Source organism: Nipponia nippon, unplaced genomic scaffold (assembly GCF_047370975.1).
Source record: "Nipponia nippon isolate SJK-2023a ecotype South Korea unplaced genomic scaffold, ASM4737097v1 scaffold_5, whole genome shotgun sequence".
Taxonomy (NCBI): Eukaryota; Metazoa; Chordata; class Aves; order Pelecaniformes; family Threskiornithidae; genus Nipponia; species Nipponia nippon.
In genome coordinates, this window is record NW_028262369.1 from 5,021,096 (window position 1) to 5,048,586 (window position 27,491).

Consider the following 27,491-nt stretch of genomic DNA (forward strand, 5'->3'; position numbering starts at 1 on the left):
TGAAACCCTACTGGTTCACGATAGCTTGTTGCCATGGATGGGTAATGCTGTCACACATTCTGCCCTGTGTCCATGCCAGAAAATAAATGAGAATTACTTTTTTCATGACTAGGAGTTACTTAGCAATTCCCTGGAAGGCCTGAAGTGAATCACGAGTAAGAAAACAAGATGCCCTATTGACCCTACTTGCACTGTATCTTTATGCCAGTGAAGTGATGCAGTAAAACTCCATACTAAATGCTCTGCAGATTTAAAAGCAAGGTTGTGTTACTGCAATTTACCTTGTTATCCAACAGATTTCAGTGGGCTGAAGATCAGCAGGAGGCTAGGTGAAGTGTGGCTTAGGGGCTCACACATGAACACGTGTCCCTTTGGAAACTACACAACCGTTTGTCCTTCCGAAGGTTTTGGAAGAGGGTATGCTGCTTGTGTCCTTTCCTCCGTCAGTGATGCTCTGACAGGAAAACGATCCCAAGCAGGGTACAGACATCACGGCATCAGGCAGCAATTGCCATGCTACTGCCTTCTCTCACACCACCTTTCAAATTAGGTTAGGTCTGTCCTTTTGAGATCAGCATCTGGAAGGCAAAGAAGAAGAGGAAATCTCTTGTAAGTACAGACGACAACAGAAAGGCTGTAAGAACACCAGCACTGTTACTGCTCCCCAGACCTCGGCTTCTGCTCCCTCCTCTCCTCAAGGAGAGCGGTGTTTGGAATAAGGAAGCTTCTGTCCTGCGGTGAGACCATCCCAGAGTTTCAAAGCTATCAGGATACCCCTCCCCGTAGTTCCTAACAGGTACCCCCTTCTAGGAAGGCCGCCTTTTCCCCGCGCCCCCCTCCCCACGCACACTCATCCGCAGACCCTGGCGGAGAGAGCCAGGCCAGCGGTCGGGGCTGACGGGCAGGGCGGGAAAGCGAACCGAGCGGGGCCGGGCCGGGCCAGCAGCAGGGCCCGGCGGCGCCCCGGGGAGCGCGGCGGGGCCGGAGCCGAGGCTGAGGTGTGGCGGCGGGACGCGGGGCTGCCCGCCCCGCCCGGCGGCCGGCGAGGAGCGGCGGCAGCGGCCCTTCCCGCCGCGCGGCCGGGGCGGGGCTCGAGGCGGGCTACCTGCGGCGGGCCGCGCTGGCCCGGCGAGGCCGCTGTGGAGACGGCGCGGGCGCGACCGCGGGGTCTGGGCTGAGGCGGGGCGGCGGCGGGCGGCAGCATGAAGGTGAACTTGGGCGTCCTCTCCCTCTTCGTGGCCCTGGTGGGACTTTCAAGCTTCATCTTCCTCGTGGTGGCCATCGCCACGGACTTCTGGTACATCATCGATGCCTCCAAGCTGGAGACGTCCCGTAACGGCACGGACGCCCTCAGCTCCCACTCGGGTCTGTGGCGGACCTGCCGCGGTGAGTGCCGCGCCGAGGAGCGCTCCTCCTGCCGCGGGGGGGGGCCGCGACCCACGCGTGTCCGCCGGCGGCGGGGTGGGAGCGGGCTGCGAGGCCGCCCGGCTGCGGGGCAGCTCCGGCCTGGGGCGGGGGCCGCAGGCGCGGCGGTGGCTGCTGCTCTCGGCTTTACTCGTGCAGGAAAAGTCCGCTCCCCTGTCGGTGCTCTGTGCCCATCGGCAGTGGGGGCCATTTGTCGAGCCTCTCCTGTGCTGCTTGCCGAAGGAGGCATTGGGGATAGCGAATTTTCTGCTGCTGTAACCGAATTTTACGTTAACTTTTGATTCAAACTAATTTAATAAACGTTAACCGTTTAGGAGGAGAGAGATGTCTTTTCGTTTGAGTCGGGGGAATTAAGGGGCAAAAGTTCGGGGTTAAAGCCATTAAAGTGATAAATAATAATATAAAGTATATAAACATAAATAATATTAAACAATATATAGTTTATATACACAAACAATATAAGTAATATTACTATAAGTGACATCAATATAAATATTATTACTTTAAAATGTGTATCTATGAATAATATAAATGTAAATAAAATTAACTAATCCCATGCTCACTAAAGGTAAGTGACTAAAGACTCACCAAGCTCACCAAGTAATTGTACAGCGTTTGCTCTTGCTTGGTATTTCACAGTTCTGGATTTTAATGAAAGATCCATAAACCCTATGTGGATATTATAGGATTTTCCCCCTTTAGTTTAATTTATATGCCAGGCATGTTACTTTTCGTTTTTATTCCACCATTAAAGACAAGGAGTAAGTAATATTCATCATAGGCAAGAACGGATGGTACTTGCAGTGGAGCAGGGGAGAAGAAGGAGGTTGAAGGCATCCTCCCCTTCCCTGTACCCTGAGCCCTGCTGAAACCCACAGATGTTTCCCTCTTGACTTCAGTGGTCAGGCCCAATGGGAGAAGTTGGCCAATGCTGGGTACTGAAAATCCCCTCCTTTCCTTCCTTACCTAGGAATGACTGTTTTAAAAGCAGATAATGTTATATGAATTATATGTGCATGCAAAAAAAAAAAAAAAGGATACATTGCAATAAGATATTATAGTGTAATTTTTTCTCATTGTTTTTTCCCTTCTCTATCAGTGAGGAGCGAATGTTACCCTTTGATAAACCCCTTCTGGCACGAGAATGCAAACATCACTGATTCACACAGGCAGCTTTTGTGTGAGTAATGTTTATATTATTTCTACAGTGCCATCCACCCTTCCCTCCCTCTTTGGCTGCTTACAGGGTCCCATATCTGATTCAGAGGGGGAGCTCTTTGAGACAGTGTTTTGACTCTGCCTCTGTACGGTATCTGTCACTGCATGTAGTCTTTAAGTGGGATTACTGTTGAAATAACCACCTATTTCGTGTCAAGTTCAGCTAATTTCTTCCACAGGAGCAAGGTGTTTCTGCCTGGAATGGCTCAGGAAGGTACACAATTGTTAAAAGGCAAAAATGTTCAAAATCCCCTCAGAAGAGTTTAATCACTGAAAATGCTTAAGCACACATTTAAACTAACTTTCAAGACAGTTGCTTATCTACCCTTTCAGTGAGATTGCTTGCACTGAAAAAAAACTTAAGTATGTGGGAATTTAAGAAAATAAGTCAATTAATAAAAGCAGTGTTCAAAGTCTTTGAAGAACACCGTGTTCAAAAAAGTTACTTTAAGTTTCTAACTGTGTTGGTTGGTATTTACTTCTTTTTCTATAGATTCATTTGTCAATGTCAGAATGTTTTCAGAACGTTCAAACTAAACATTTCCAAATACTTTTAGGCTTCTCCTAAAAGATGATTTAGCTTCTCTGCATCGTATTCTGCACAATGCTTTGCTCATACATGCTTGTATATGGGCTTGCTTTTTTAGAATTTTTTATTTACTTACCTCTCCTCTCTGGCTCTGGCTGTTTTCCCCTTGCAAGCAGAATATATGAATTTGTCCTGTGTCTTAAAATAGTACTCTTTCCCTCAAAACCAGGCATTTCCCTGAGCAATCCTTCAGAGAGGCTTAGAGTATCTTTAGTCTCTTGGAGCAGCATCTCATGATATAGCTAAAAGTGCGGCAAACGTGGCAAAGTAAGCCTATGAGGTACTGGTGCTAATGTGGCTGTGTTGCAACAGTAACTGGGAAGTTAAGGTAGGAGTAAGAACCCACTGGGCTACTGAAACAGCTGTACAAACACTGACGGGTTCAAGACTAACAGCACAGATTGTCTCTCTGTGCTTTCAAATTGAAACGTGCCATTTCTTTAATCTTCCTTGCTTAAGACAGAGGGGCTTAGCTGCTTGGTGTTGCTGAAGACTGTGAGGATCAGTGAAAATGACTGTCTGCTGGATCACTTAAGCCTTTGAGGGTTCAAAGTTTATTGAACCTAACCAGACTGATCACGTTTTAAGTGTGGGCACCTCAACTATTATGTTGAGGATAGTCTAAAATTTCAGGATAAAATTATTAGTATTTCAAAAGCTGTGTTCATGTTTGCAAAAGATACATCTGTAGTTTTTCTCAGTCAGGAAGATTTTGGATTACATCTCTTCAATGAAAGCTGAATTCTGCAAAAACAAAAGCAGAGACAGTACAGAGCTCTTTTTGTTATGAAAATGACGTTGGCTTGGAAACAAAGAACAGCTCTTTGGTAGTCATGAAGTATAAGAAAATAGTGAAGATGAGTGAAAATTGGATTCATAACTGTTTACAGACTCTTCAGAGCCTTGCTGTCATATCGAGTACTGTTTTTAGGTTCCTGGACAAAGACTTCAGGTCTGCAAAGACACTTTCAGGTTTTATTATAAGCAGGTGTAGTCTGCCTAAAAATGATGAGATAAGAAATCAATGATACTTTAACTGAAAGAACCTACGAGGTTTGATTAGAATGCTCTACAGAGTGAACTTTTTGGTATTTTAGATGTTCAACTTTAATGCAGTTTCAGTGTGGTGAGGCTAGAGACCCACAGCAATAGCAGCTGAACATAGGAAGTGCCATGTCAGTACTTCTTACTTCCAGGAAATATAGATATTTCTAAGTGACATCTACATTTGTTAAGTACTGAGATATTACCTTCTCCTTCAGCCTGACACTTCTTTCTTAAATATTTTCTGACTCTGGTCACTGAATCATGTTTAGGCAGATCAGGGCAAACCTTCATCTTCATCTACAACACATTTTAACTAGAATTTTAGAGGACAATTCCGGGATTGTGGATTCCAGTGTAGTTGCAGTAATTTCTTCATGTGTTGCTATATGGGGCAAACAGGCTAATTGCACAGCTTTAATCAGTTACTTTAAAAAAATATTTTTTTCTCTGTGTGTGTCCGTGCAGGTGTCTGTGTGAGGCACATTCACATGGAACTAGTCTCATTCTGTCTAGCTGTACACCCATATTTCTCACTGTTTGATCGGCAGACTGAATTTCAGGAGCTCTGGCAACATCAAACGTGTTTCTTGCCCATTATTCCTAAAAAGATTTAGAAGGGCTGTCTCCTAATGCAGGCACTTAAGTAACACATCAGGAATCCTGTTCCCCATTCTTCAGAGTTCCCATACTCTTCCTGTCATGTTTTAACTAGGCACAAGTGCCAAAAAGATGGGAGAGAGTCCATACCTGAGTACACACGGCTGGGCCTAAGTGGGAACAGAAGTGCTGGTCACTGCCAGAAGACAAACCCTTCATTAAAGAATGAAAAGCCTTCACATCCCCTGCCTCCACATTTCCAATCTCTCTCCCATTCATCCCCAGCAGATTCCTTTTAGGCTTATTGCATACTTCAAATAGAGCTCCTGCTAAATCAAAAAAATTGGGCATACAGGTGAAAGTTCAGTGCTACCAGCAATATTACTCAGGCAATCAAACTAGGTCTTGTTAAGCCTGAGAGTATGATGTATTTTCACATCACAGGAGTACTCTTGAGCAATTTCTCTAATGGATTAGCCATAAGCATGCCTTCTCCTGTACTTTAAGCTTCCATTTCTTTTCTTACCACTGCCTCTAGCTGAACATATGGCGTATAGCCTCTCTCAAACCCACAACATATAAAATGTTTTCCTACTACAGATTACATTATGGCATGGTTATATATTTGTTTAAAACATCAGCCACTGTCTAAAGAAAGCTACCACTAGACTACCTACCACTAGCTTTTCTGAAATTTCTGCATTTAAAAAAAAAATCTTGTTACTGGAGATGTACGTCTTCTTCTGTCCCATATAGGATTAAAATGGAAGTGTCACTTTTCACAATTTAGACAGTTATTAGGGTCTCTTGGTGACCAATAGGATTAAAGATAGCCCTCTGAAAGTCAGCTTTAAAACTGAAATCTGTCAGCACAGACACCCTAGATACCTTGTCTTGCCATGCGTTCTCCTGTGCCAGCTATGGGAGACGAGCAGAAAAAGCGACTTTTTTTCATGATGTGTTGAATCCATCTCTCACAAAATGGTAAAAGAAGGATGTCACTCTGACTTCAAAGGAAGCTGCATCCAGAGTTCTGAGCAGCTTTGCCATTTTCCAGTAAAAGAAACATAACATTCAATATTACATCTAAGATGTTGAGGATCACATACAGTTGGTGCATAGAAGGAATGGCAGTATTTAATCTACTGAAAATTCTCCCCCGGAGTTGCAGCTTTGTAAAATAATTTCCTTAAAAAAACCAAAAACCAAAAAATACCAAACGCAACAAGTTACACTGGGGAAAGGTGACTTTTGGGCATTTTTGTAATATAAATATTTTTCATTTACCAAAATCTGTATTGTTAATAATTAGTAAATACTAGTGTAGATTTAGCTAAAGTCAGCACCTGTGTAATCCCTGCAAAATGAACAATTTTGTAAATATTTCTCATCAAAATCAATTTGCACTCTGGACTTGGTTCAAGTACTTCTTGCAGGACAGATGAGCTGTCAAAAGAAGAAAGTAAAGTGTTTGCTTGATACTAATGTAGCCTGTCAAAACTATTCTATGAGCTTGACTTTTTGGAATCTCAAGTAACCTGTTCTATGTGTCTCAGTTATGGCTGGATAGTGACCCCTGCTTGGTAACATAAAAATTAGTTCCATCTACATTCTTCTGAACTAAATGCTATATATTTGCTGATCCTGGAAAGCTGTGGCTAAGGTTTTTTCAAAGCATGGTGAAATTTGTTAAAATGTGGAGATTTTTTTTGTGGGACCCCCCCCCCCCCCGTTATGGTTTAAAACCAAATTGCCACAAAGCTTTTTTTTTTTTTTTATATATATCTATAACATGTTATTTGGCCAAAATATAAAAAGCCATTTTGGTCCAAAGATGCAAACAAACACTTGCAAAATTACAAAACAGATCATTTCTCTTAAATCTTGGCTTTGCATGCCAGCCTGGTGCAGGGTCCCATCTATACTGCAGAGCTGGGGCTAGTGTTATGAAAAATAACGTGAAAGGAACTACTGTTATTTCTTAATGCCCGCCTGGTTTGCCCCTGACACACAAACCAGCTGCATTAGGTACCTACAAGGTATGATTAAGCCTCTGACAATCCTGATCTTTGTTGGTGACATGACCATCATGGCCAGTGATTGATTCCCTGTTACAAGTCACTTTTTAGTGCTGTCCTGTATTCCTGAGCCATCCAGAGATGATCAGTTAATGGATGTGATTTCCACTTATATATGGCTGGAAGAAAACATTTTTCTTGTTATGAAACCAAGACTGGAGCGTGCAGCTGCCCGTGCACAACTACGTAAATTATTCTCCCCAGCGTATTTTTTTTTTTTCTTTTTTAGACATCAGTGTAGCTGCAGACAAATTAGTGCTTCCTGTAGGGAAACAATCTTTTGCAGCAGGGGCAGTTGCTGATACCTCAGTTGGTATAATGTAACAGCTCCCTTGGTTCCTTCTTCAACAAAAGTAGTTTAATAGTACCATTAAACTAGACTAGATTGCCTTATAGTATGTGGACCCTGTAACAGTCACTAACCAGCTGCTTTCACACTTCTCCCCAATCTTTATGGCCTGCTTCAGTTTTACTGAGTTACATGTGTATACTCCTGTTTGTAATCCCAAAATGCCTTATTCTTTGGCTGCCATGACCTTTTTCCTGGGGGATTTACAGTTCTTCATAATTTTTCCTTTTGGTTTTAAGTTATCAGAAGGAAACAGCTAGGGCTGGAATACCTGGCAAGAGCCACTTCAGAGGCCAAGTGAAATAAGACCCAAATGATGTACATAGAAATTCTAACTTAATTGATACGGTAGGTGTATACCTAAATGGATCTGCTTTGTTTCTGAGCAACAGTGCAGTGGTCCTTCAAAGAGGTTCCAGTGAACAGTTGCTTAGGTACTTACAGTAGATATTACAGTAAGTACATACAGAAATCTGTGATAACTTTAGCATCACTGCAGCTGAGACCTAATGAGTGACAACTTCTAATGAATATTCTCATTTTTAAATTCATTGGTATTGTAGCAATAGAATGTGAACCACAGTGCATCACTTACGTTTATCATTCTAGCCATTCCTACTATTGAAGGTTTTTGTCAGTGCCCACCTGTACCAAGTCTAGCATAATTTTATTTCTACTGTCTGCAATTTGTCTTCCAGTTTAGCTCAGAGACTTGTTGCATGAGAAGAGCACAAAGCCAAAACATGTAACACAAAGTCCAGAGCTTAGCCAGTTATCCTGGGATACCCTAACCCTGGCAGCTTTCATCCACCGTCATCTTTTCTCTGCTGAACAGGAGGGAATCCAGGCCTTGGTGTCCCTGGGGTTCAAGCCCAGAAGTCTCACATTTAGCTACAGACAGCAGTTCTTTTCTGTTGCTCGTTGCTTCTCTAAGTTGTTTCCTTCCTTCCTTCCTTGCAAGCAGGTCAGGCTTTCTCAGTGCACTGTTTCTTCTTGGCTTTGCCAAGTCTTTCCAGAGCAGCCCTGCTGGTTTTAGCTACTGCGGGCATTCTGTTTCAGCTAGAGGCTTTTGTCTTTCTAACTGGCTATTTAGTTACTGCTGGGGAAGATAAACAGGTCCTTAATTAAGCTCTTCTGAGCTGCTGCCATTTGGAGTATTTCTGATGAGGTGACTATTAGAGATTTCTAGAGACTATTTGCTATTATAAGCTGTGCAAACAAACCCAAAGTTAGTTTGAAACAATTAAGCTCCAGCATGTTAACAGGAGATGATTAACAAAACTGCTAGATCTTACTTTTGACACCATTCAATTTTTCTAGTTCATTCCACAAATTTCTGTTACAAACAATTCATCAACAACTGTGTTGGGTGGTAATTTAGAAATGACTGCCAAATTCACAGATCTGGACACATACTGCAGATGTCATTCTTACAGATGTTTGTCAGGCCTCTAGTGAAACAGCTTTGGCTAGCTGATGTAAAACTTCATTAACTCAGATCAAGCAATTAAAGTATTTTTTGCTACAAAAAACTAGAGTGTTTTTTAAATGTTCATCAGTTTGTTTCAGTATTTTCAAGACTAAACTATTGGATCTTTCATGTTGGACTGACAGGGAACTCAGGCGTTGAGAAATAGATGTGGGAAACTGAATTTTGTTTTACAGGAAAGTGCACATACCTCTTGTGTGAAATGCTTAGGTTCGTTTTTTTCAATACTAGATTAATTTCATCAAAATGAAGACATTTATATATATCATACATAATGCATAAATATGTATTTCAATACAACCTAAAAAACACTAAAATGACTGCAAAATTGATGTTTTAACTTCTTTCACAGATATTATTGAAGACAGAAACACAGTAAAGATATTTTAAGTCATGTCCTTCTATAAACTAATTCTGTCCCTCTAATCAAGGATTATAATGGCATAATATCATATGCCAGACGGCATGAATTCAGATTCCTGAGTGGTTTCCATGGCAGCATTTTAGAATAAGTTTCCCAGGCAGTTGCAGATTTCATAGAAGAAGGACAAATGGGTATTAGGTATTGGACTAGAACACTGGAGGTGATAAAAGTGCTGTTTAACGAAATACAATCCATTAAATATTTTATTTTAAAAAAGCTGCAGGTGATTCACAAGAAATGTGATCCCAGCTGTGTGTAGGCAAAGTAAGGCTCTGTCACAGTGGGATTTGTGGATTTCAGCTGAGATATCCCTAAAACCTATGTTTTCACTGAAAAGGGCATAAAAATCAGTTATGCTGATGTTGCACGTAACTGTCACAGATCATTAATGAAATCTGTGACACTCCCCAGGAAAATACTCTGGTATGGATTTGTTTTCCTTTTGCTTCAAAAGAAAAGGTTACGTTCAGAGCCTTATCTTCTTCACCCACGCTTGTCCTGGCCAAGGTTACAGTCCTAGCTGCTGTAACAGAAATCACACCATGAAAAGGAAAGTCAAAGAAACAGCAACTGTTAGTGCTACTGTCCTGAGGTACAGTTTGTTAGCAGCAACTTTGACTAGTGAGGGACACGTGGAAAATCACAAAACACAGGCCCAGTGGTGACCTTGTTTATGTTTCTTTCTTCCCAGCAAAGCCAGGTCTGAGGACAGAGTTGCACCATTCTTACGTTCTTACCTTTATATTATTAATTGCATCAGATTTTATCTCCCCAAGGCCTCTTCACCTCTTACATGCAAGACCAAGTCTAAGAGGACACAGGGATGTCAAAATGGTGGGGAATCAAAATCAGGCCTAATACCCTCAGGAAGCACAAACGGGGCAGAAGACTAGCCTGTTCTGCTGCCTGCCTAGAATATGAGAGTTAAATTATGTGCCAAATCTCTGTTCTGTCACATCATATTGCATCACATCCCTGACAACCACTTCTAACTATATAAACCTCCTGAACTAGGTTCCACAGCTATTTCTCCTCTTAGTATTCAACTAAGATTTGCAAACAGTTTTGACATACTGGTTTAAACAGGGTAAGCTGGAGATTAATTTGACCATTAGTGTCTGAGAATTGCTATAGGTTTGGGTTTCTTAGCCAGCAACAGCAGCCATGGCCAGTTTTGCTGAAGGAAAGCCCATGGAGTATCCTCAGATTTAGTAGCAAGGAGAGAGAGTGCTCCCTTCGATGCAGAATGCTGAATTCGTGGTTTCTGAGCATCACCTGATCCTGATGTGGGCATATGTAGGACTAAAGATGAGAATATAATACCAGCGTAAATAAAAGGAAATGGAAGGACAATACGGTCACCTCCTAAAACTTTGTCATTTGCCACATTTTTCCTTGTAAGCGTGTTCTGTACTACACAAAACAAAGAAGTAAGTCTTGAAACCACATTCTACTCAAGTAAAGAAATCAACAGTGTCTGCCTTGATCCCATGCAGGCTCTTCCTAACCTTCCGAGGTTCTAGAACTGAACAGGGATATGTACACAATTGTGTCTTATCTTTATAATGATATTGAAGAGGATAAGCTGGATCCTTAGCCAGTGACAAGTAGAGCACCTCCACTTCAGTGGGCAGCTACAGTGACTTAAAAAAATTGATCATCTGATCACACACAAACTGTGATCTCTTAACTGACTCCTTTTCCTTGGGAACCAGCTCATGCTGTATTGTTGTTCCTCTGTGAAATTAAATGAGACACTAAAGCCTTCCAGAAAATGGATTTTAAGTTTTCCTTTCTCAGTAACTCTGCACCTCACTCTGGTATGAAATAAATGGATACGGGAAGCTGGAATTACTTTTTTTTGTTATTATTCTAGAAAAGGTTAGGTTGAACATTGTGGATTGATTGCATGAGAAGGAACAATGACACAAAGATGGTTTATGATGGAAAGAACAGTGTGATATGAAAAAATACATAGCAACCCTCTGTTTACGCAGCTATTAAAACGTTGTAGGGATCAATAAAGACTAATATAAAACACTTAGCATGGGAGGAAGCAACCAGGATAGGTTAATATCCTTAGTGAAGCTGCTGTAGAAAAACAATGACAGACACAGAATCAGAGCTGGATGGGAAAATTTACTGCTAGTCGATGGTTGGCTGCAGCAAAGGAAAAGGTCAACAATTTGCTAGATCAGTTCAGCAGAGGACATGAGACACGAAAGAAGGCGTTTAACCACAGCATCTGCTGGGTCTCACCGCCCAAAGAGAACAATGCCACTCCCTGTGATCTGTATGATTCAGATAACCAGGGCTACTTTTTATTAAGGTTGTCAGTGACTACCTGATATGCAATGCATCACCTGTTCTCCAGCTAGGCTTAATATCTGAGAATGGTTTAATTGCTTAAATATAGCTGTGTAGACATACCCTTTATATTTGTGGTCTCTGTTTGAAACACAGGCTGTGATCCTGTGAAGGGCTTGCTCTGTTACCCTTTTCTCCATACCACATATTTGTCCTGCTGACTTAAACTGAAAAGCCAAGAGATTGTCCAACTCCTTGTTTACACAGTGCAGAATAAGGTTTTGATCCTGATCAGGGGCTCTGCACTCAATAATTATTAGTACATCCAATGACACCATAATAAAATATTAAAATATTAACTTTCTTCATTTTTCTTCAGACATGCATGGAACATTTGTCATCCTGATGCCCCTCAGCCTGATATTGATGATTTTTGGAGGAATGACTGGATTCATCAGTATTCTTGCCAGGGCCTACCTGCTGCTTCTAATGACGGGACTGCTTTTTCTTTTTGGAGGTACTATATCAAACTCCTGGCTTAACCATTTTAAATAACAAGAGATTATATCTGGGAAACATCACTTTGTCTTCCAGGGGAAAAAAGCTAAGCAAGAGTTTGCTTTCAGAATAATGCTGGTGTTCATTCACTTGGTGTCTGCTCAGCTCCTGACAGGGTTCTGGAATAGAAAGCTGCCACTTAGAGGCAGGAAAGGCAAATAATCACACACAACCATACATCCTCGTGGAGTGAGTCCCACTTCGAACACAATGTGTTTGCTGTGCTCATTAACACAAAAGATTTAATACCTTCTCAGCACAGTGCCCAAATTCTTTACAGACAGTGTAATGGAGTTAATGGAGAAGTGACTTTGGAATTAGTAAAGCATAGGGTTCGATAGCCTTGCACAGATCTTACAACTATTAAGAAAACCAACATTTTTTCAAAGGCATTTGCATGTTCCTGAAAAGGGTCTTGCTAGGCATTCTTGGGTTCGCTCCTGCTAGTTTTGAACTAGAGTGGTGTCCCCAAACTGTGGGTCACAAAAGGAAACCTCAAAGAGTTATTTTAGTTGGAGTATAATCATTTGAAGCTAGTAACATTCTTTTACATTTTGTTTTTTATTGTTTTTGCTGTAACCAAAACCTCTGTGTTCTAGAAGGTCATTTATGAATTAAAACTAAAAACATTCTGTTAGGGTAGGAAAACTGGGTTTAAATCCATCTCCATTTTCTTCTCCAAATAGATTTTCAGTACTGTTTTACAATGTAACTTGACACAGAAATTTTCCCCAACAGAAAAGGGGATCCTCAGTATTGGCCCTCATCACCTGATCATGCAGTCCTGTTTCTAAGAAGAGAATGATAAGAGATTGCTGGAAGCAAATGCTGCTGTCTCAAAGTCTTGACTGAACTTTTTAGTCTGAAATGCTCTTACAAAGACCAGCCATCCGCCTTATGTGTTTCTTCTGGAAAAAAAATAAAAAGTAACTTCTTTTTCCTTAGAACAGAATACAGAAAGCTGTATTCACTAAAAAGGCTTAGGCTATTTGAAAACTGCTCCAAATTGTAAGTGAAAAATGAAAAGCTGTGAAGCGCAAAGCATGATTATCCTGCGGAGGAGTGGAGTGCTGTGCCTTTCTAAGACACTTGGGGTTGCAAAGAGGGGAAGGAAACGCAAAGACAGTATTAGGAGAGGGGTGCTTGAATATGTTCTGAAGATGCAACTCGTGCTGTTTCCCAGGACAGCGTGAAGAGAGTGCAGGGTGGCCTGTGGTGTGAGACCAGACCCTCTTCCCCTTCAGGCGGTATTGTTCAGCTGCACTGAGGCTTGAGGCACGTAACAGGCATGCACAGCTTTATAGGATATTCCAGTTCATGAAGTTCAGTATTGATAGTTCTGTCTCAGCAGAAAGAAATATTTCATGATGCAATTCCAGAAACCTGAGTTTTTCTGAAAATACCAGAATTGATATGTTGCACATCCCAGGACATCCTACATGCTTCCCCATTTTTTTTTAAATGCGGCCACATTTAAGGGGGATCACAGAACTCAGCGTACCTTGTTGAAAATGTCAAGAAAATAGTAATTTCCATTTCTGCTGACAAAACGTATAGAAAAGTGATTTTTTCCCCCCTTACAGAGGACTAGAATAAGGTAGAGGCATCATAGCATGGTTAACATCAGGAATATGAGTATGAATTTTGATGTTGGTAACTCAATACACTTTGGTCTTGGTTTGTCTTTACTCAACCTTGTCTTTCTGGCAAAAATGCAGACTCATCTAGACTTACACTGTGATTTAACAGAAAGCCAGATGAAAATTTTTCACCCTCAGAATCAGATAAGAAACTATCATCTTGTCCTACAAGTGTTCCAGTGTCTACTTTCCCTGGGCTGCAGTCCTTTAATCCAGGGCCTTTCTATCGCATCTTTTCTGCCACTGATCCAGTAATGTCATAAGTTATTATATGTCCTTTGAGTGACATAGATGCCAGGCCCAGGATGTAGCATGTACTTGTGCTAGATGTGCCTTTCCCTAAGTCTGCTAGCTTCTGTACAGTCCTTTCATTCTGAAAACATCTGGCTTCTTGTTTGAGTGCCTTTATTAATTTGTTTTTAGTCTGCTCCAAGAATGTCTGTGGATCAATTATTTGGAAGTGATGAATGGTCATGACTCCACAACACTTGATGGGATGTGCCAGTAAAGACCAACACATTTACGTTGAACATTCAGAACTTACAATACTCAAAATTAGAAACCAGCCTAAATTCAGGTCACTGACCTGAAATGCAAGAATCTCTGTCTCCATGGGCTTTCTTGCACAGAGGTAGACAACTGTATGTGGTACACAGCAGTGAGAAATCAGGATGCCTTATAATACAATATTGAAAACAGAGATGTACATGCATTAGATATCTGTAAAAAACATGACTAGATTTTTATTGTGAGAGGCTTGCTGTTATACATTTTGATTCAGTATTTAACAGTGAGAGCACATTAAACTCAATGGATAGAAAAAACCCTCCCTTTACTTCCCTCTCACCCTTCCCCAAAAAACAGCCTCAACTAGATTGCAAAGGTAAACAGAGGCTAACTGGCAATCTGGCCTGGGTAGATAGGAAGGAGTGGCAAAGGAGCCCTAAGAGATATCAAATTAATTATTTTTCATTTCTGCAGTGGATGCTAACTAGCTGAATACGTTTTTCTTTCCCAGCTCTTGTTACACTTACTGGGATCAGCGTCTATATTGCATATTCAGCTGCTGCCTTTGAAGAAGCTGTCTGCCTCCTGAGGAGTAAGGATCTCCTGGTAGAAATCGACATCAGGTTTGGCTGGTCGCTGGCACTAGTCTGGATCTCCTTTGTCGCTGAAGTGCTCACTGGGGCTGTGTTTCTCCTGGCAGCAAGAGTTGTGGATCTGAAACAGCGACGTGAACAGGCATTATGAACAACAGGTAGCAGTGCAACAACAGAACCCTGCAGAGCCTAGAAATGTGGATTGCTTGGTCCATCTGGTCACTAGGGGTAATAAAAGTGGCAAGACTGTGACTGAGTATCTTGCCAGCTGCCATAAACCCTTCTCACAGTTAGCTATAAAACACAAAAATAAATCAGTAAAACATTTCAAGTGTTGTCGATAAGGAAACCCTTGTGACTTTAGCAGAAAGTACATTGCAGCGTTAGTGTTTCCAAAATAATTTCAGCTGGCAGCTCGTAAGACATCTCCATTCATTGCTTAGAACAAGACAGATTTCTTGCTTTCTTTTCTCCTTTCTGCTGTCCCAGCAAAGTGCCTCAGAGTACCTTGCAGGCCACTCTGCACGGCCTACTTAGCTTTTGGTTTCTCCTCTGAGACTCCTGGTAAGTGTGCCTAGGATTCCAGTCATGTTGACAGCCTCTGCCAGCAGAGCTGCTCCGAGATGGCTGCTTCGTGGTAGTAGCGTGACCTTCCTGCTGCCTTTGGAGGACCACAGAGAGATATGATGTCTATACGCCTGAACCCAGGGAGAGAGTGTGAGGCGTAAATATCCTCAATTAATATTGCATACTTAACATGGTTTTGTTGCACAAAGTAAAATCAAAAGTAAAGACCCAGAATAGGAAGAACTTCAGAATATTTGGAGAACTCCAGTGATAATCCCCAGCACTAGGGCATGGCTAGGATGTCTAGTGAGGTAATACGATCTTTCTTTTCCCTCATGTATCCCCAAAGAGGCCCTCCTCTCTTCTATACCACAATCACACTATTTCTTTGTGACAACACACAAAAATGGGATGATTTGAGAAACTGGAGAAGCCCAGAAGCCTAATCCATGTCAGCTATGTGTAATGTCTAAGGAGAGACACAGCATCATGTTCTCTTTCCTAAAATCGTTACTTACAAGGTGAAAACAAAGAAATGAGTCATTTTCTAAAAATGAGCTTTGGTGCTGTGATAAAATGAAAGGATATAAGGCCTAGATACTGTGAATAACTTGATATTAGTTATCCAGCAGACAGTAGTGACTATAATGGTGAAGTCCTCAAGTGCAGTGCAATGGTGAGTGTACTCACATTTGTGTAGCAATAGTGTAACAAGAGAGAGCTACAGCTGCTTTTCCAGATGTTTTAACTAACTACTGTAGCCAGCCCCAATCTATCAGATGTAGGAGGCTACATACTTATCTCTCTCAGCTTATTACTAGCTGCTTTTTCAATTCTGTAATGCAGAAGATGTATCTGATGCATTTCCCAGTTTTTACTTAGCAATTTTGATGATGTTTCCTTTTCATGAAATCTGTAACTTGCTTTGTGCTAGAATATGTTTAACTTGTGCTGAAAACTGCTGAGTAAAAGTGAACAGACAGGATACCTGAATTTCATCTTGGGTGCCAAGCAATCTAGTTTTTCTTTATTAATTTTTCATCTGGGTAATAGTGTTTAAGAGAAAATTTACTCCAGTGCCCACTGATGGTAATGAAGAAATTTTCCCTGACCACTGTGGCTTGGGATAAAGACTTGAACATGTTAACAGCTCCACTAAATTTCTGTTAGATCATGTGTTTCTGGAGGACTTCAGCATATTACAGTTCAAGACTGTGACTCGGGAGCTGTGTCAGCAAGGCACACTGTGTCGTTGGGCAAGTCCCTTGTACTTCTTCCAGTAGTGCAAAGGGCGTCATTTACCTACCTCTGTTAAATAACAGAACAATTTTATCATTGTGTCTTGTGTTAAAGACTGCACATTTTCTCTTACTGAGCTCAGCTCTGATCTTAGTCTCACAGTACCAATTACGTTACAAAAACTAGTGTCAGGGAGCTTCAAGAGCTTACAGTCTTTGGAGATACAAGGAAACATTATTACTGCCATGCTGTGAATGGAGAACTGAGGCAGACAAACTGCCCAAGGTCACATGAAACCAGAGTTTCTGAATCCCAGTCTAAGACCTTAGTTGGCAGACCTTGCTTGTTATCAGAATGAAATAAGGCTAGAAATCCTGAATAGACTGAGAAACAGAAATTCAGTGAATAGCCAGTACAATTTTGTAATTCTCACTTGCTCCCCCATTGGTTTTCACGTATTTTCCATGTTGCCTTATGTTGGGACTGGGTAATTCAGTCATTTTACAAGTTAAAGCATACCAAATCAGCTCTATAAGAAAAGTAGGAAAAAAAACCTTTGTAGCCAAATTTCCATGTGCTTGAGTGAACTATGTAAAATGTAATATTTCTATGTTTTGGTGCTGGTGAATCTATTTATAATACAATTTTATGATGTTACTCAGACATTACTGTAAGCTGTAATAGTAAAATATCATCTGAGTTATTTTTTGAGTATTTATTACAGATGTTACTTTACAGTGGTTTTGAATGTTGTAAAATTGAATAAAATGACATCTCAGAGCTGGGAATTGTTTACAAAGACATGGAAGAACTAAGATATATATTTTTCTTTAACTTTCTCTGCAGATCTATTCTACAGTTTATATGATGCTTTTGAAGTGCCTGAGTCACATGTGGTAGGTATTTATAAGACACTTACGCAGCTACAATAGAAAATACTCAAGTGATCAAATCTAATATAGAAAGCCAATGAATCTGTTATTGAATTAGAGCAATTCTCATTTCCATGGCTTTCCTAAATTTCTCATTCTGGCTTCCTGCAATATCTGGCACAATGGTAATAAAGAGTATCTTCTGCTCTTGAATATTTGTATAACCCCTGAATTTCTCTGAAATTCCTTCTGAATACAAAGAAAAATAGGTGGTTTGGGATAGTCAAATAACCCTTGAACATTTTGAAGAATTATGCTAGAAAGAGAAAACATCCTGGAAAGGATTTTATGTGATTTGATACAAGTCACCTTATCAGCTTCTTCCTCTTACTGAAACTAATGTTTATTTAACACCCAGTTCTTTTCTGTATTTTCCCCAAAATGCGTTACTGAGATGAGTACACTGACTGTTCCCATTACTTTCTGGTGAACTGCAAACTCACAGATAATTGGCCACATTTTAAGTGAAGAAAAACAGATGTACTGAGTGGGTAGAGTGCACAGAGCTACTGGCCGATAATAGTCACTAATTTAAAGGCTTCCTCAAGGGATGGCAGAGAAGGATAGGGAAGGTCAAAGGAATCCTCAAGGGTGAAAAAACTGCAGAGATACAAGACATTTAGAGGAGATGCTGGTGAATATAGTGTAGACATGAAACCACAAGGGTTCAGTCTGGGTCTGTGCTGTTCCTGAGCTGGCTGCTGCAGAGCAGCTTGGCTGTCTCTGTGTACCTGCCTCTGGTGACCAAGGGGACATTATTGGTTCAGACACATCTTCAGTCAAAGTAGCTCCATGAGTTTGTTGGTCACTGGTCCAAAGCCAATAGACCTGACTGACTCTATGCAGACACAAGTGATTCATAATTTCCTCCTTCCAAACTTAACAGGATGGCAGGTTGGAGACCAAACAGGACATGCTTTGTCCATGCCTGGTTGGTCAACAGCGGGAGAGAGCCACAATCTGCCCAGAACCTCTCCACTAAGGTGACCACAGCACGCCATGGAGTGCCTGCCCACTGACGCTGTTAAGGGAAACTGGCACTGGCCGATGAGATAGATCCAAAAGACTTTGATTTTCCCAAGGTTGGTTGACACCAAGTAATCGTGGCCTCCAATTTTATCACTTGTTTTGCATTGTTTTGCAAACGAAATCCAATGGTCTCAAACTCTTACTAGGTTACAAAATCTGAAGAAATCTGAGCCTTCTTCATAAATATAGATATCCTTTTCTCTGGTTCATTTTGTAAATTCCTTGAAGCAAAGCAGTTCACAGTTAGCTGAGATATATCAGTAAAAAACATTGGCCTCCTGACTGTCATTTTCATATTAACAGATTGAATTGCTCCAGCTCAGGACCAAAAAGGTTAGAACGAATGCTCTGGCTTTGTACTAGAGAATCAAACTGTCCCCAGAATTGGTATAACCATGCTCAAGAGGGGCTCCCCTGTGCCTCAGTACCTGCCGTGTGTTTGCTAAGTGGGCACAGTTGTTAGCCCAGCAGTTGCAAGCTCACAGAAATTTGGTCAGATGTTCTCAGAGGCCAGCCAAAAGTACCTTGAAGGCCAGGTTCAACCCACAGAGTTTTAGCCGTCCCTGGTTTAGGTTACAGGTCTTTAATTAGTGGATTGCATTCTAGTTAGGTTACAAAAAATTAGATCTTTTACTAGCTTTTACTGCTGTCACATCCCACTTTGGCGTTTATATTGCTAGTAATCATAGTTTGAATGCTCTGACTTAAGAAACCTTTTCCATTTTATAATGAAACAGCGGTCTCTGCTGACATCTCATGGCTACACTAAGCAGTTGACTGTATTTGGAAAGAAACCATTCATTTCCATATGTACTGTTTTGTGTATGGTTTGAAGAGCAGAGGAGGCTATCACGCTCACTAGGCCCTAGCTCCTGTATTTTATAGCCCAGAGAATCTCATCAAGAAACTGCTGAATCCGTCAGTAACATCTCCCAGCCGCTGCCCATCTTAAGTTAAAATGTCAGGTGATGGGAAATGTACTGTTAACCTTCCCTGTTCTTTAAAAAAATTAATCACAAAACATTCTTAAAGGTTTTTACTGCTTCTGTTCTTAGGAGATAGATGCTATAGCCATTCCATTGATGGTTATGTTTCGATTAGATTAGCCAGTATTTTTTTGGTTTACATTTGTGGCAGAAATGTCGAAACTATTAAGCTGAAACTAATCAAATTAAATATCTGAGGGTGCAAATAATAAGAGAAAAATAAATAGCTTTATATCATGGCTTATTTCCTGAATATGACAGACTGTCTAAGAATTGAACAATAGAAAGGGACAGACTTCAGGACTGGTCCAGAAAATGTAAGAGGGCTTCTGCAGGAAACAGCACACTACATTTTGCTGTGGCTCTTAATTTCTTTACCCTCTCTCAATAAAAACATTTTTTCCAATATAGTCAGGAAGTTCTGCTTTCAGTATGAGCTGAGCAACTTCAGTGAGATTCACCAAGACGTTACTGAATTTTGAAACTATGCAACAACTATCAAAGTAGAAAAGACCAACTCTAACCTTTCACATTTATTAGATTCAATCTTCCTTTCCTGGGAACTGTGGCTGCGTTGTCCACTCCTGATCTACAAATACACCTCTGCATAGACTACTCAGAGCATCTCCTGTAAAAAAACATTCTGAGCTGTGGTGTGGAATCAGGTTGGTAGACTTACATGTTTGATGAATGCTATTTGGGGATAGTTCCTTCATCCCTGAACTACAGTCCCCAAACAGATGAACAGCAGTTGGTATGTGGAATCAGGTATTAGAGGGAAAGGAAGAGGGATGCAATGCCGTACCCCACCGTAACTAACGTGGCATTGACAGATTGAAATCTCTTGTTACGTGTGACCTAGTTTCTCAGCCTATCACCTAAGAAAATCCATCTTTGTGATCTTATAGGAGCCTTTCAGGTTCCGTCACCATTGAGGAGAAGGCACTGAAGTTAATACTTGTAAAACTGTCAGAAAGGAAGGGATGCGGGACTGTAAGTACACAAGTTATCATCAGTTAATGAGTTACTGCTTATCAGCCAAGCTGTCACAACCGAATGTAGTTATACTCTCAAGTCATCTCACATCACTCTTGAGAATTAAAATGCATTTATTCAGAACAGCATCTCTACACCCTGGTCCCATTCGCTTGATGGTTTAAGCTAATGGGTTTAATATTTCATTTGGAGAAGACCAGAGCTGATGAGCAGTGGAGTATTAAAAAGTAGCATCTTAGTCCATGTGGTAGTCTGCTTATACCACTCATTTCAAAGCTAACAGAAAGACTCCTTGGTTGGGGTTGGAGGGATGGCAGGCAGTTCCCTGAAGAGCTTTTGGCTCATTATTTTACTGTTTTCATTTTTGCCAAGGACAAGGCAAACACATGTCATGGAAGGCTGGGACTCTCTCAGTGTAATGCTCCCTAGGTGTTGAAAGGAATTTGTCTGCCAGTAGCTGAACAGCATTTGCTAATGGCTCACGCTTCTGGACAACACATCTGGCTGACGAAGGAGCTAACGTATTTCTCCATCCAACCTGGCCTTCTCAAATATTTGTAAGCTAATGTTGTCTGTAATGCCTGCAGCATACAGAGAGGCTGAACTGAATGGCACTGTGGAGGAGTCTCTCTTTCCACAGCCTTTTGGAGTTGGCTGCATCAGCACTGTGAAAACCCTTTGGCATCATAAACCTTTTATTGCCACAGCTCCCACTTGACTAGTATTATACAGTGAAGCATTTAATTATGCAAAAAAAAAACACATAAAAAGAATTTTATAACTGTCAGGCAAAATCCATAGAAGAAACAAACTTTGTAGGACTTCCAATAACAAGTCTTTTGAGTTATCTGCCTTTCTGTTTATAAACAGTACATTACAGGCATGGCAACAGCTGTAGCCAGCAGGCTTGGAAGCTGTCTCTCCTTCCTGTCTGTGGCAAGCTTCACGTATGACAGGACCTTGATTTGGTCCAAGGCACTTCTGATAAAATGGAAAAGTTCTCCATAAGTAACTGAGAAGACCAGGCCTGTTTCATTCAGTGAAGAGACAGATAAGAGACCTGTTTAATGCAGTGTGCAGCATAGAAGTGTAAATATTTCTCAAAAATAATGCAATATTTAATGAAAACAAAGGAAGAAAGAAATTGCTACAGGATGCTTTCTCAGCCAACAGAAATCAAGACATTCAGAAGCCTATCTTTTAGATTCAGACCTATAGGATCGCCTCATACTCAGAGAGTCATTGTTTAGCTGCTGCTATAATTTATGCAAACACCCAAGTGACAGGACTTACTACCGTGAGTTTCATTTTGCTCGACAGGTGACAATTAAAAGAAGTCATCTTCTTTCAGTCCCCCTGATCATATGCATCAACAAGACACACTGGTGTCAGTCTTGAGGTACCCAGCACACAGCAGCAATGAGGGTTTGAACCAGCTGTAACTGACTGTCCTGCAGGCATCACTGAAATAACACGTGCAAACAAGTAGAAGAAACAACATCACCGGTGACCATGTCTTAAAGAGAACTGTTCTGCTTGACTTTTGTGGCTTGCCACAGATGAATCTGTAACTGCAGGTTGGTGTTAATAATCCAGCTGAATAGCAACATCTTTGCCGAATGGGCTGGTTAACAAAAAGACACAATACAGCGTCTTTATTGTCCTACTTTAGTGAACACTTGCTTGTCACTTTAGCATGCAGAGACACATGACTGTAACTATGCACAGAGCTCTGCTGGGTTGGCTTCCTCTTGAAAGTATGATTTGTTATTCCCCCTCGGGGGTCTCTGTCTCGCTGCATGGGTAGCCGGGAGGCTGTTACATCAGCAACATCAATGAGAAAAAAGTCTACTTTCTGTACAGATATCCAATAGAAAACCCCCACTCCTGCTTCTGAGCCCCTCCTGGGCACAGACCTGCCCTTCAGAGTCTTTCTTGGGCTCACTTTCCTGCTCTCCTGTTCACCAGAAAATCCTTTTACTCCTCCTTGGCAGTAATAGCAGTGCATCGGGACCCTCTGTCACCATAACAACTGGGATATCTGTCTTATAATTCAAACTGCCCTCTCTAACTTCAAGGGCCTCTTCCTACACACTGTCTAGAGCTCATCAATCCTTCCCTGAGCGATTCTACCTTCTTTATTGGAGTAGTAACTCCCACACCCACTCTTTCTAAAGCTGCTTCTCTGCCATTTTATTTCCAAAAGCCTGATGAACCGTATACTCACCCATTTGGGAAGAGGATTGAATCTGATACAGGTAAGCCTTAGTCTTTTTGAGGACCAGCTCACCCTGTGATTAACCCCATTGTCTTGGGTTTGCCCGGGGAAATGGTTGCCCTGGTCGCCCCAAGAAGTTCAGAAGATAATCCCACAGAAGAGCAAACCACTCACATAGCAAATCCCCTTGCAACTCCTAATTCCTTTGGAATTTAGACAACATGACAAGCATTAAAACACTAAAGGCTCTTAGAAAGCAGCATGTCCCTCCAAATGCATCCCAAAATCTTACTTAGCCACTAACTAACTTTGTGACGTTGGACTAACTGATATCCGTTACTGTACTTCACCATCTTTAATGGCAGTGTTCCTACTCAATTGCTTCAAGCTGAATAAATGTCTTTACTAAACTTCCCCAATAGCTCATTTAGAGATTGAATCATTTTAATCAGATTTTTTTTTTCATTATATGCAGAGATTTCAGCCTGCACTGTCAGTTGCAACCCATACAAGCACTGCAAGTCAATGCAAATATTTTCTACTAATTTGGTTTAAATATTATTACCCTCTAAATAGCACTGTTACATGAGAAATACGGATATAGTATAAATTAATGCTTCAAATGGGTTTTGCAATACACATAATCATAACCTGGCATTTCACCAAACTCATTTATAAATCGTTATCTTGACATGGGCACCCAGCTACCTGGGAGCTGTTTGTATGAACGTAATTTTACTGTACGGAAGCAGTCCCTGTGGGAACAGCATTCCCGCTTCTATATTGCTGTGCTTTGCCTCAGCAGCCACTGCATGTCACTGTTGCTCCACACAGAAGAGTCAAAAGAGACTCTTTGGAGAGTCTCTTTGCCTTTTCAATCCAGGGAAGAAAATGTGCTACAAACCAAGGGATGGAGCTTACTGAAGTCAAGGGGGATTTTTTCCCCAGGACTGAAGGGAGGTCATACCTGTTACTCTTCTGCTTTTTCATTTGCCTGTGGAAAAAGGCTTTATCCATCTTTCTGAAAGTGTAAAAAGAGAATGGTCGTTAGCTAGGGATGCAAAGATCCTGAGGGAATCACCTGCTTTTCACAGGCCCTGTGTGAACCGTGACAAATCACTAAACCTCTTAATGCTGAAGTTCTGCAGGGATGACACCATACCCTGCCTCATGGCGTTACTGTGAGGACTGAAATTAAAGATATGAGATGCTCAGTTATAACTGTAAGATCAACATCACATATACCTTCTTAGATTTGGAGCATTTCCTCCTTTCAAGCAAAGGGAAAATTTTGGAGCGTTATGTTGCAATTTTAGAAATAAAGAGCGTGAGAATTTGGCATGATTGTTAAGCCTAAAAATGCAGCTACAACCAATAGTCAGAATGATGTTTTTCTGGAAGCATGACACTCCTAAGAGAGCTTTGTCAACAACTATGTCAAGTCACATAAGCTGACTAGCACTAAGCTCCCCCTTCCAGTACTTGCCACTAAAAGTACAGAAATATTCCCAGTTCCTCACATGACTTTTTTTCCAGGTTTTCAGCAATTGCCACATTGTCTGAGTGCAATGGAGAGGCTTAATTCCTTTTTCAATAAAGTTTCATTCAAAAAAAATTCAAGAGGAATGAAACTACCACTTTAGACAATTCCAGTAGAGGGTAGGAAGAAAGAGGCTGAAGGATAAAATAAAAAATAAAACAAAACCATGAGAAGATGTTGAGGGGAATTAACAATAGAAGAGATACATAAACTTAACAGAAAATGATTTAGCAAGTAGGGACCTTGTGGGATCATCTGTAGCACTCAACACACTAAAAGCACTAGTTCCCCATCCATGGGCTTTCATACTGCACTTGCAACGCATCAGTGGTAGCTGTACTCACCAGATCCTACTGTTGCAGCCCAACTTGGCTGCCACTGGCATATTAATTCATCCCATGGTTGGCAATCCATGGATCTGGGATCATAAGGAGGAAGCACCACTTCAGCTGCGGGTGACACGGAGGTGCCACGTAGACATGCTCAAGCCGGCTTTACTAATCTAGCTCCAGTTTCAGCAACAAAGCTGAGGGACAAATTTCAGCATGGAGAGGCTGTGTTCCTGCCAGGCTTGTGTGGCACATGATGACTCACATGCCACTGCATTTTTCCTGATAATACAACTCTGATTTGTGATTATTACAGTTATTTCACAGACGCTTTCCCACATCTCTAGTCTGCAGAGGAGACAGAACCTGAGAATAGCATTCTTCCTTTCTTCCCTAGTATGCCGCTAAAGGTAGCAGGAATCAGATGCCAACTTTGTAAGGTTGAGCCCTGGCACTTCCCACACTGGGAACGCTTGCACGGGAACACCTGCATCTCTCCGGCTGTATGAGGAAGCTAAGCCTCTGCATGCTCGACCTGAGTGCTGCTGTAGATCCTGTGTCACAGAAAGGAAGAAAATTCCAAAAAGGAATTATCCTGCAACCTCCAGCCGTGATCTTAATCCTTTGAGAGGCCTAAAATCAGGCCAGAATTCTTCACTCAGCACAAGAACAAGGAGTTTTGTTTCTGAGGTTACAAAACCAATGTTTATTTCATAAGCCCAGATCCACAAACATGAGAGGAGAAGAGATCATACTGCCAGAGGGAAGGAAACCCTTTCCTGAAGCAAATGACTGGGCTGTAACACTGCATCCTACTGAGACTGGGATGATTTATAAAAGAGAAAACATACACGGCTTGGCGATCAAAACAGTTGCCTCAAGATTGCTGAGCTGAATGAAGAAGTAAAGGGACACATAAGTGAATCAAAGTCTAGAAGTGAAGGCAGAGGACTGAAAATGTCTGTCCTTCTTCAGACTTTGTGAGAAAATAGCATTACCTTTGCCTGCAACTTTTGTTCTCCATTTTGTGTGTTACTCCTGTGCTGCTAAGGGATGTGTAATTTCAGATGTCTTGGTCTACCTCACGGTAGCATGCATTGGTCAAGATGATCCCTGCTGCTGTACTGCCCCAAGTATACTTGACCTGCAGCTGTTTCCTCTCCTACAAATAACAGATGAAAGAAATCTGACAAAAACGGCGGGCCAGATTCTCCTCTCAAGCAGAAGCCTTGGCAGAGAAAGTGGGGCCTTGGGGAGCCGCAGCTGCTGCGTAACAACATCCCGGTGCCCACTGGCCCTTGAGCCTAATTGACTGCAAGTTCATTCCCCAGGCAGGGCTAAGGAAGAGCTGTGCTTTGCCTTGCCCATTGGCCGAGCTGAGCATTATCGTTTAAACCAGTAATACCTGATTTTTACTAGACAAAAATTTTAACAGATACTTTGCTGGTGCAGTTTTCAGCAAGGCAGCTCTGCGCAGATTCAAGTTCTTTGTGTGGCTAACATACTGCTGAATGGTTGGAGCAGAGAAACCAAGTCTGCCTCTGACCTGACACCATAAATTGTTATTGTCTGTATAATTGCAAGATTTGCTTTTGGTTTGTTTGCTACATGAGCCCAAATGGAAGCTCGAGGATCTATTTGCAGACCCAGTTACCTAAAGCTTTTCAGCATACATGCTTGTAGGTCCAGCTTTGTATTATTTAGAGCTTTTGCTTGTTGTTTTGGATTTAATGTGTTTGCTCTCTTGATGGCTCCATCAATATACATTCTGTGCTGAAAAAGTTAAGTGTCAATATATTAAAAAAAAGATAGGGCCAAAAATACCCATCCAGAGTTTGGAGATGGAAGGCAAATTGCAGATTTGTCAATAGTGTGTTTGGGAGCATTTTAAATAGTGAATCACTTGATGCTAGCTATTGTAAATATTGGTTTAAAGGTGCTATAAAATTGATGGTGCACAGTTAAACCCTCCTCCAAATCCTGATCTATTTATGCTGCCTCACTTAGTATCAGATCCAAAGACCGCTGAAGGTAATAGGAGTCTTTACCAAGTCGTTAACAAGCACAGTGTAGTTTCAGCAAATGCACATAATCTTGCAGTAGGAGCACAGTACATTTTCTTACAGTTTTTGTTAAATTAGGCACACTATACTCCAGAACATGCCTTTCATTTTTTTTTAATGTGACAGCAGAGAAAAATGGCATAGAGTGACATTTGAAGAAGAGTATCACTCTCTACCTTAGCTACTCAGCTTTTTGTGACGTAAGGTTGGACGACGACAACAGTATTTGACTCCCAGCAGAAATCATAGTGGGGGACATGGTGACCGAGGTCTGAATCCTGAGCAGACCTGGACTGAGTATTAGTTTGAGTAGCAATTGGGTGAGGTTTGCTGTTTCTGCAGAGTCCTTCATTGAATGCTGGATCTAATCAGAGTAAAACATTTGAGCTGTAATGCCAAAACAGTGAACCTGAAAAATGATTAATGTAACTTCTACACAGCCCAACCCCCGCTCTGTGAAATTTGAAGGAATTCTTTATCACGTTGGCCCTAATCTCTACAAAATCTTATTTTATCTTCTCAAAGGCATGTAACCGTCCCAATATCCGTACATTAGATTAAGTCCTAATTTAGAAGCAATGAATTATTATTGAGGGCTGGATTTCACAAAAGGCTTAACATCATCAGCACAGCCATATTTTCCAAGGATTTAATGTATTGGATGTATATGGAAGAGGCTAGCCAGCACTGTCCTAACACTGGCTTCTGTTTTTTATTTTTGTTGTCATCTAGATACCTAAATGGAAGAAAAGATTTTATGTATGGTGACCA

At 41.3% G+C, this 27,491-nt stretch overlaps 1 protein-coding gene across 3 annotated transcripts; it reads left to right on the top strand.

The window, feature by feature from the left end:
* Positions 1 to 1,120: 1,120 nt before the first annotated feature.
* On the top strand, positions 1,121 to 27,491 carry TMEM114 (transmembrane protein 114). 3 transcript variants are annotated; one of them, XR_015699202.1, is made up of 6 exons: positions 1,121 to 1,386; positions 2,525 to 2,605; positions 11,903 to 12,040; positions 14,740 to 14,979; positions 17,474 to 17,523; positions 27,453 to 27,491. XR_015699202.1 is itself a non-coding variant. In XM_087734209.1 (5 exons), the coding sequence occupies exons 1-4, from the start codon at positions 1,203 to 1,205 to the stop codon at positions 14,970 to 14,972; spliced, it is 636 nt and encodes a 211-aa protein (XP_087590335.1). In that variant the 5' UTR covers positions 1,121 to 1,202; the 3' UTR covers positions 14,973 to 14,979; positions 17,474 to 17,546. The 3 variants fall into 3 exon arrangements, 2 of the variants coding, with proteins under 2 accessions (XP_087590335.1, XP_087590334.1); XM_087734209.1 differs by lacking the exon at positions 27,453 to 27,491 and having other exon boundaries at positions 17,474 to 17,546; XM_087734208.1 differs by lacking the exons at positions 17,474 to 17,523; positions 27,453 to 27,491 and having other exon boundaries at positions 14,740 to 17,236.

Coding starts and splice junctions, on each gene's coding strand:
- TMEM114 (XM_087734209.1), top strand. CDS start 1,203: ATGAAGGTGAACTTGGGCGTCCTCTCCCTCTTCGTGGCCCTGGTGGGA. Junction 2,606..11,902: donor TTCACACAGGCAGCTTTTGT/GTGAGTAATGTT, acceptor ATTTTTCTTCAG/ACATGCATGGAACATTTGTC. Junction 12,041..14,739: donor ACTGCTTTTTCTTTTTGGAG/GTACTATATCAA, acceptor TTTCTTTCCCAG/CTCTTGTTACACTTACTGGG.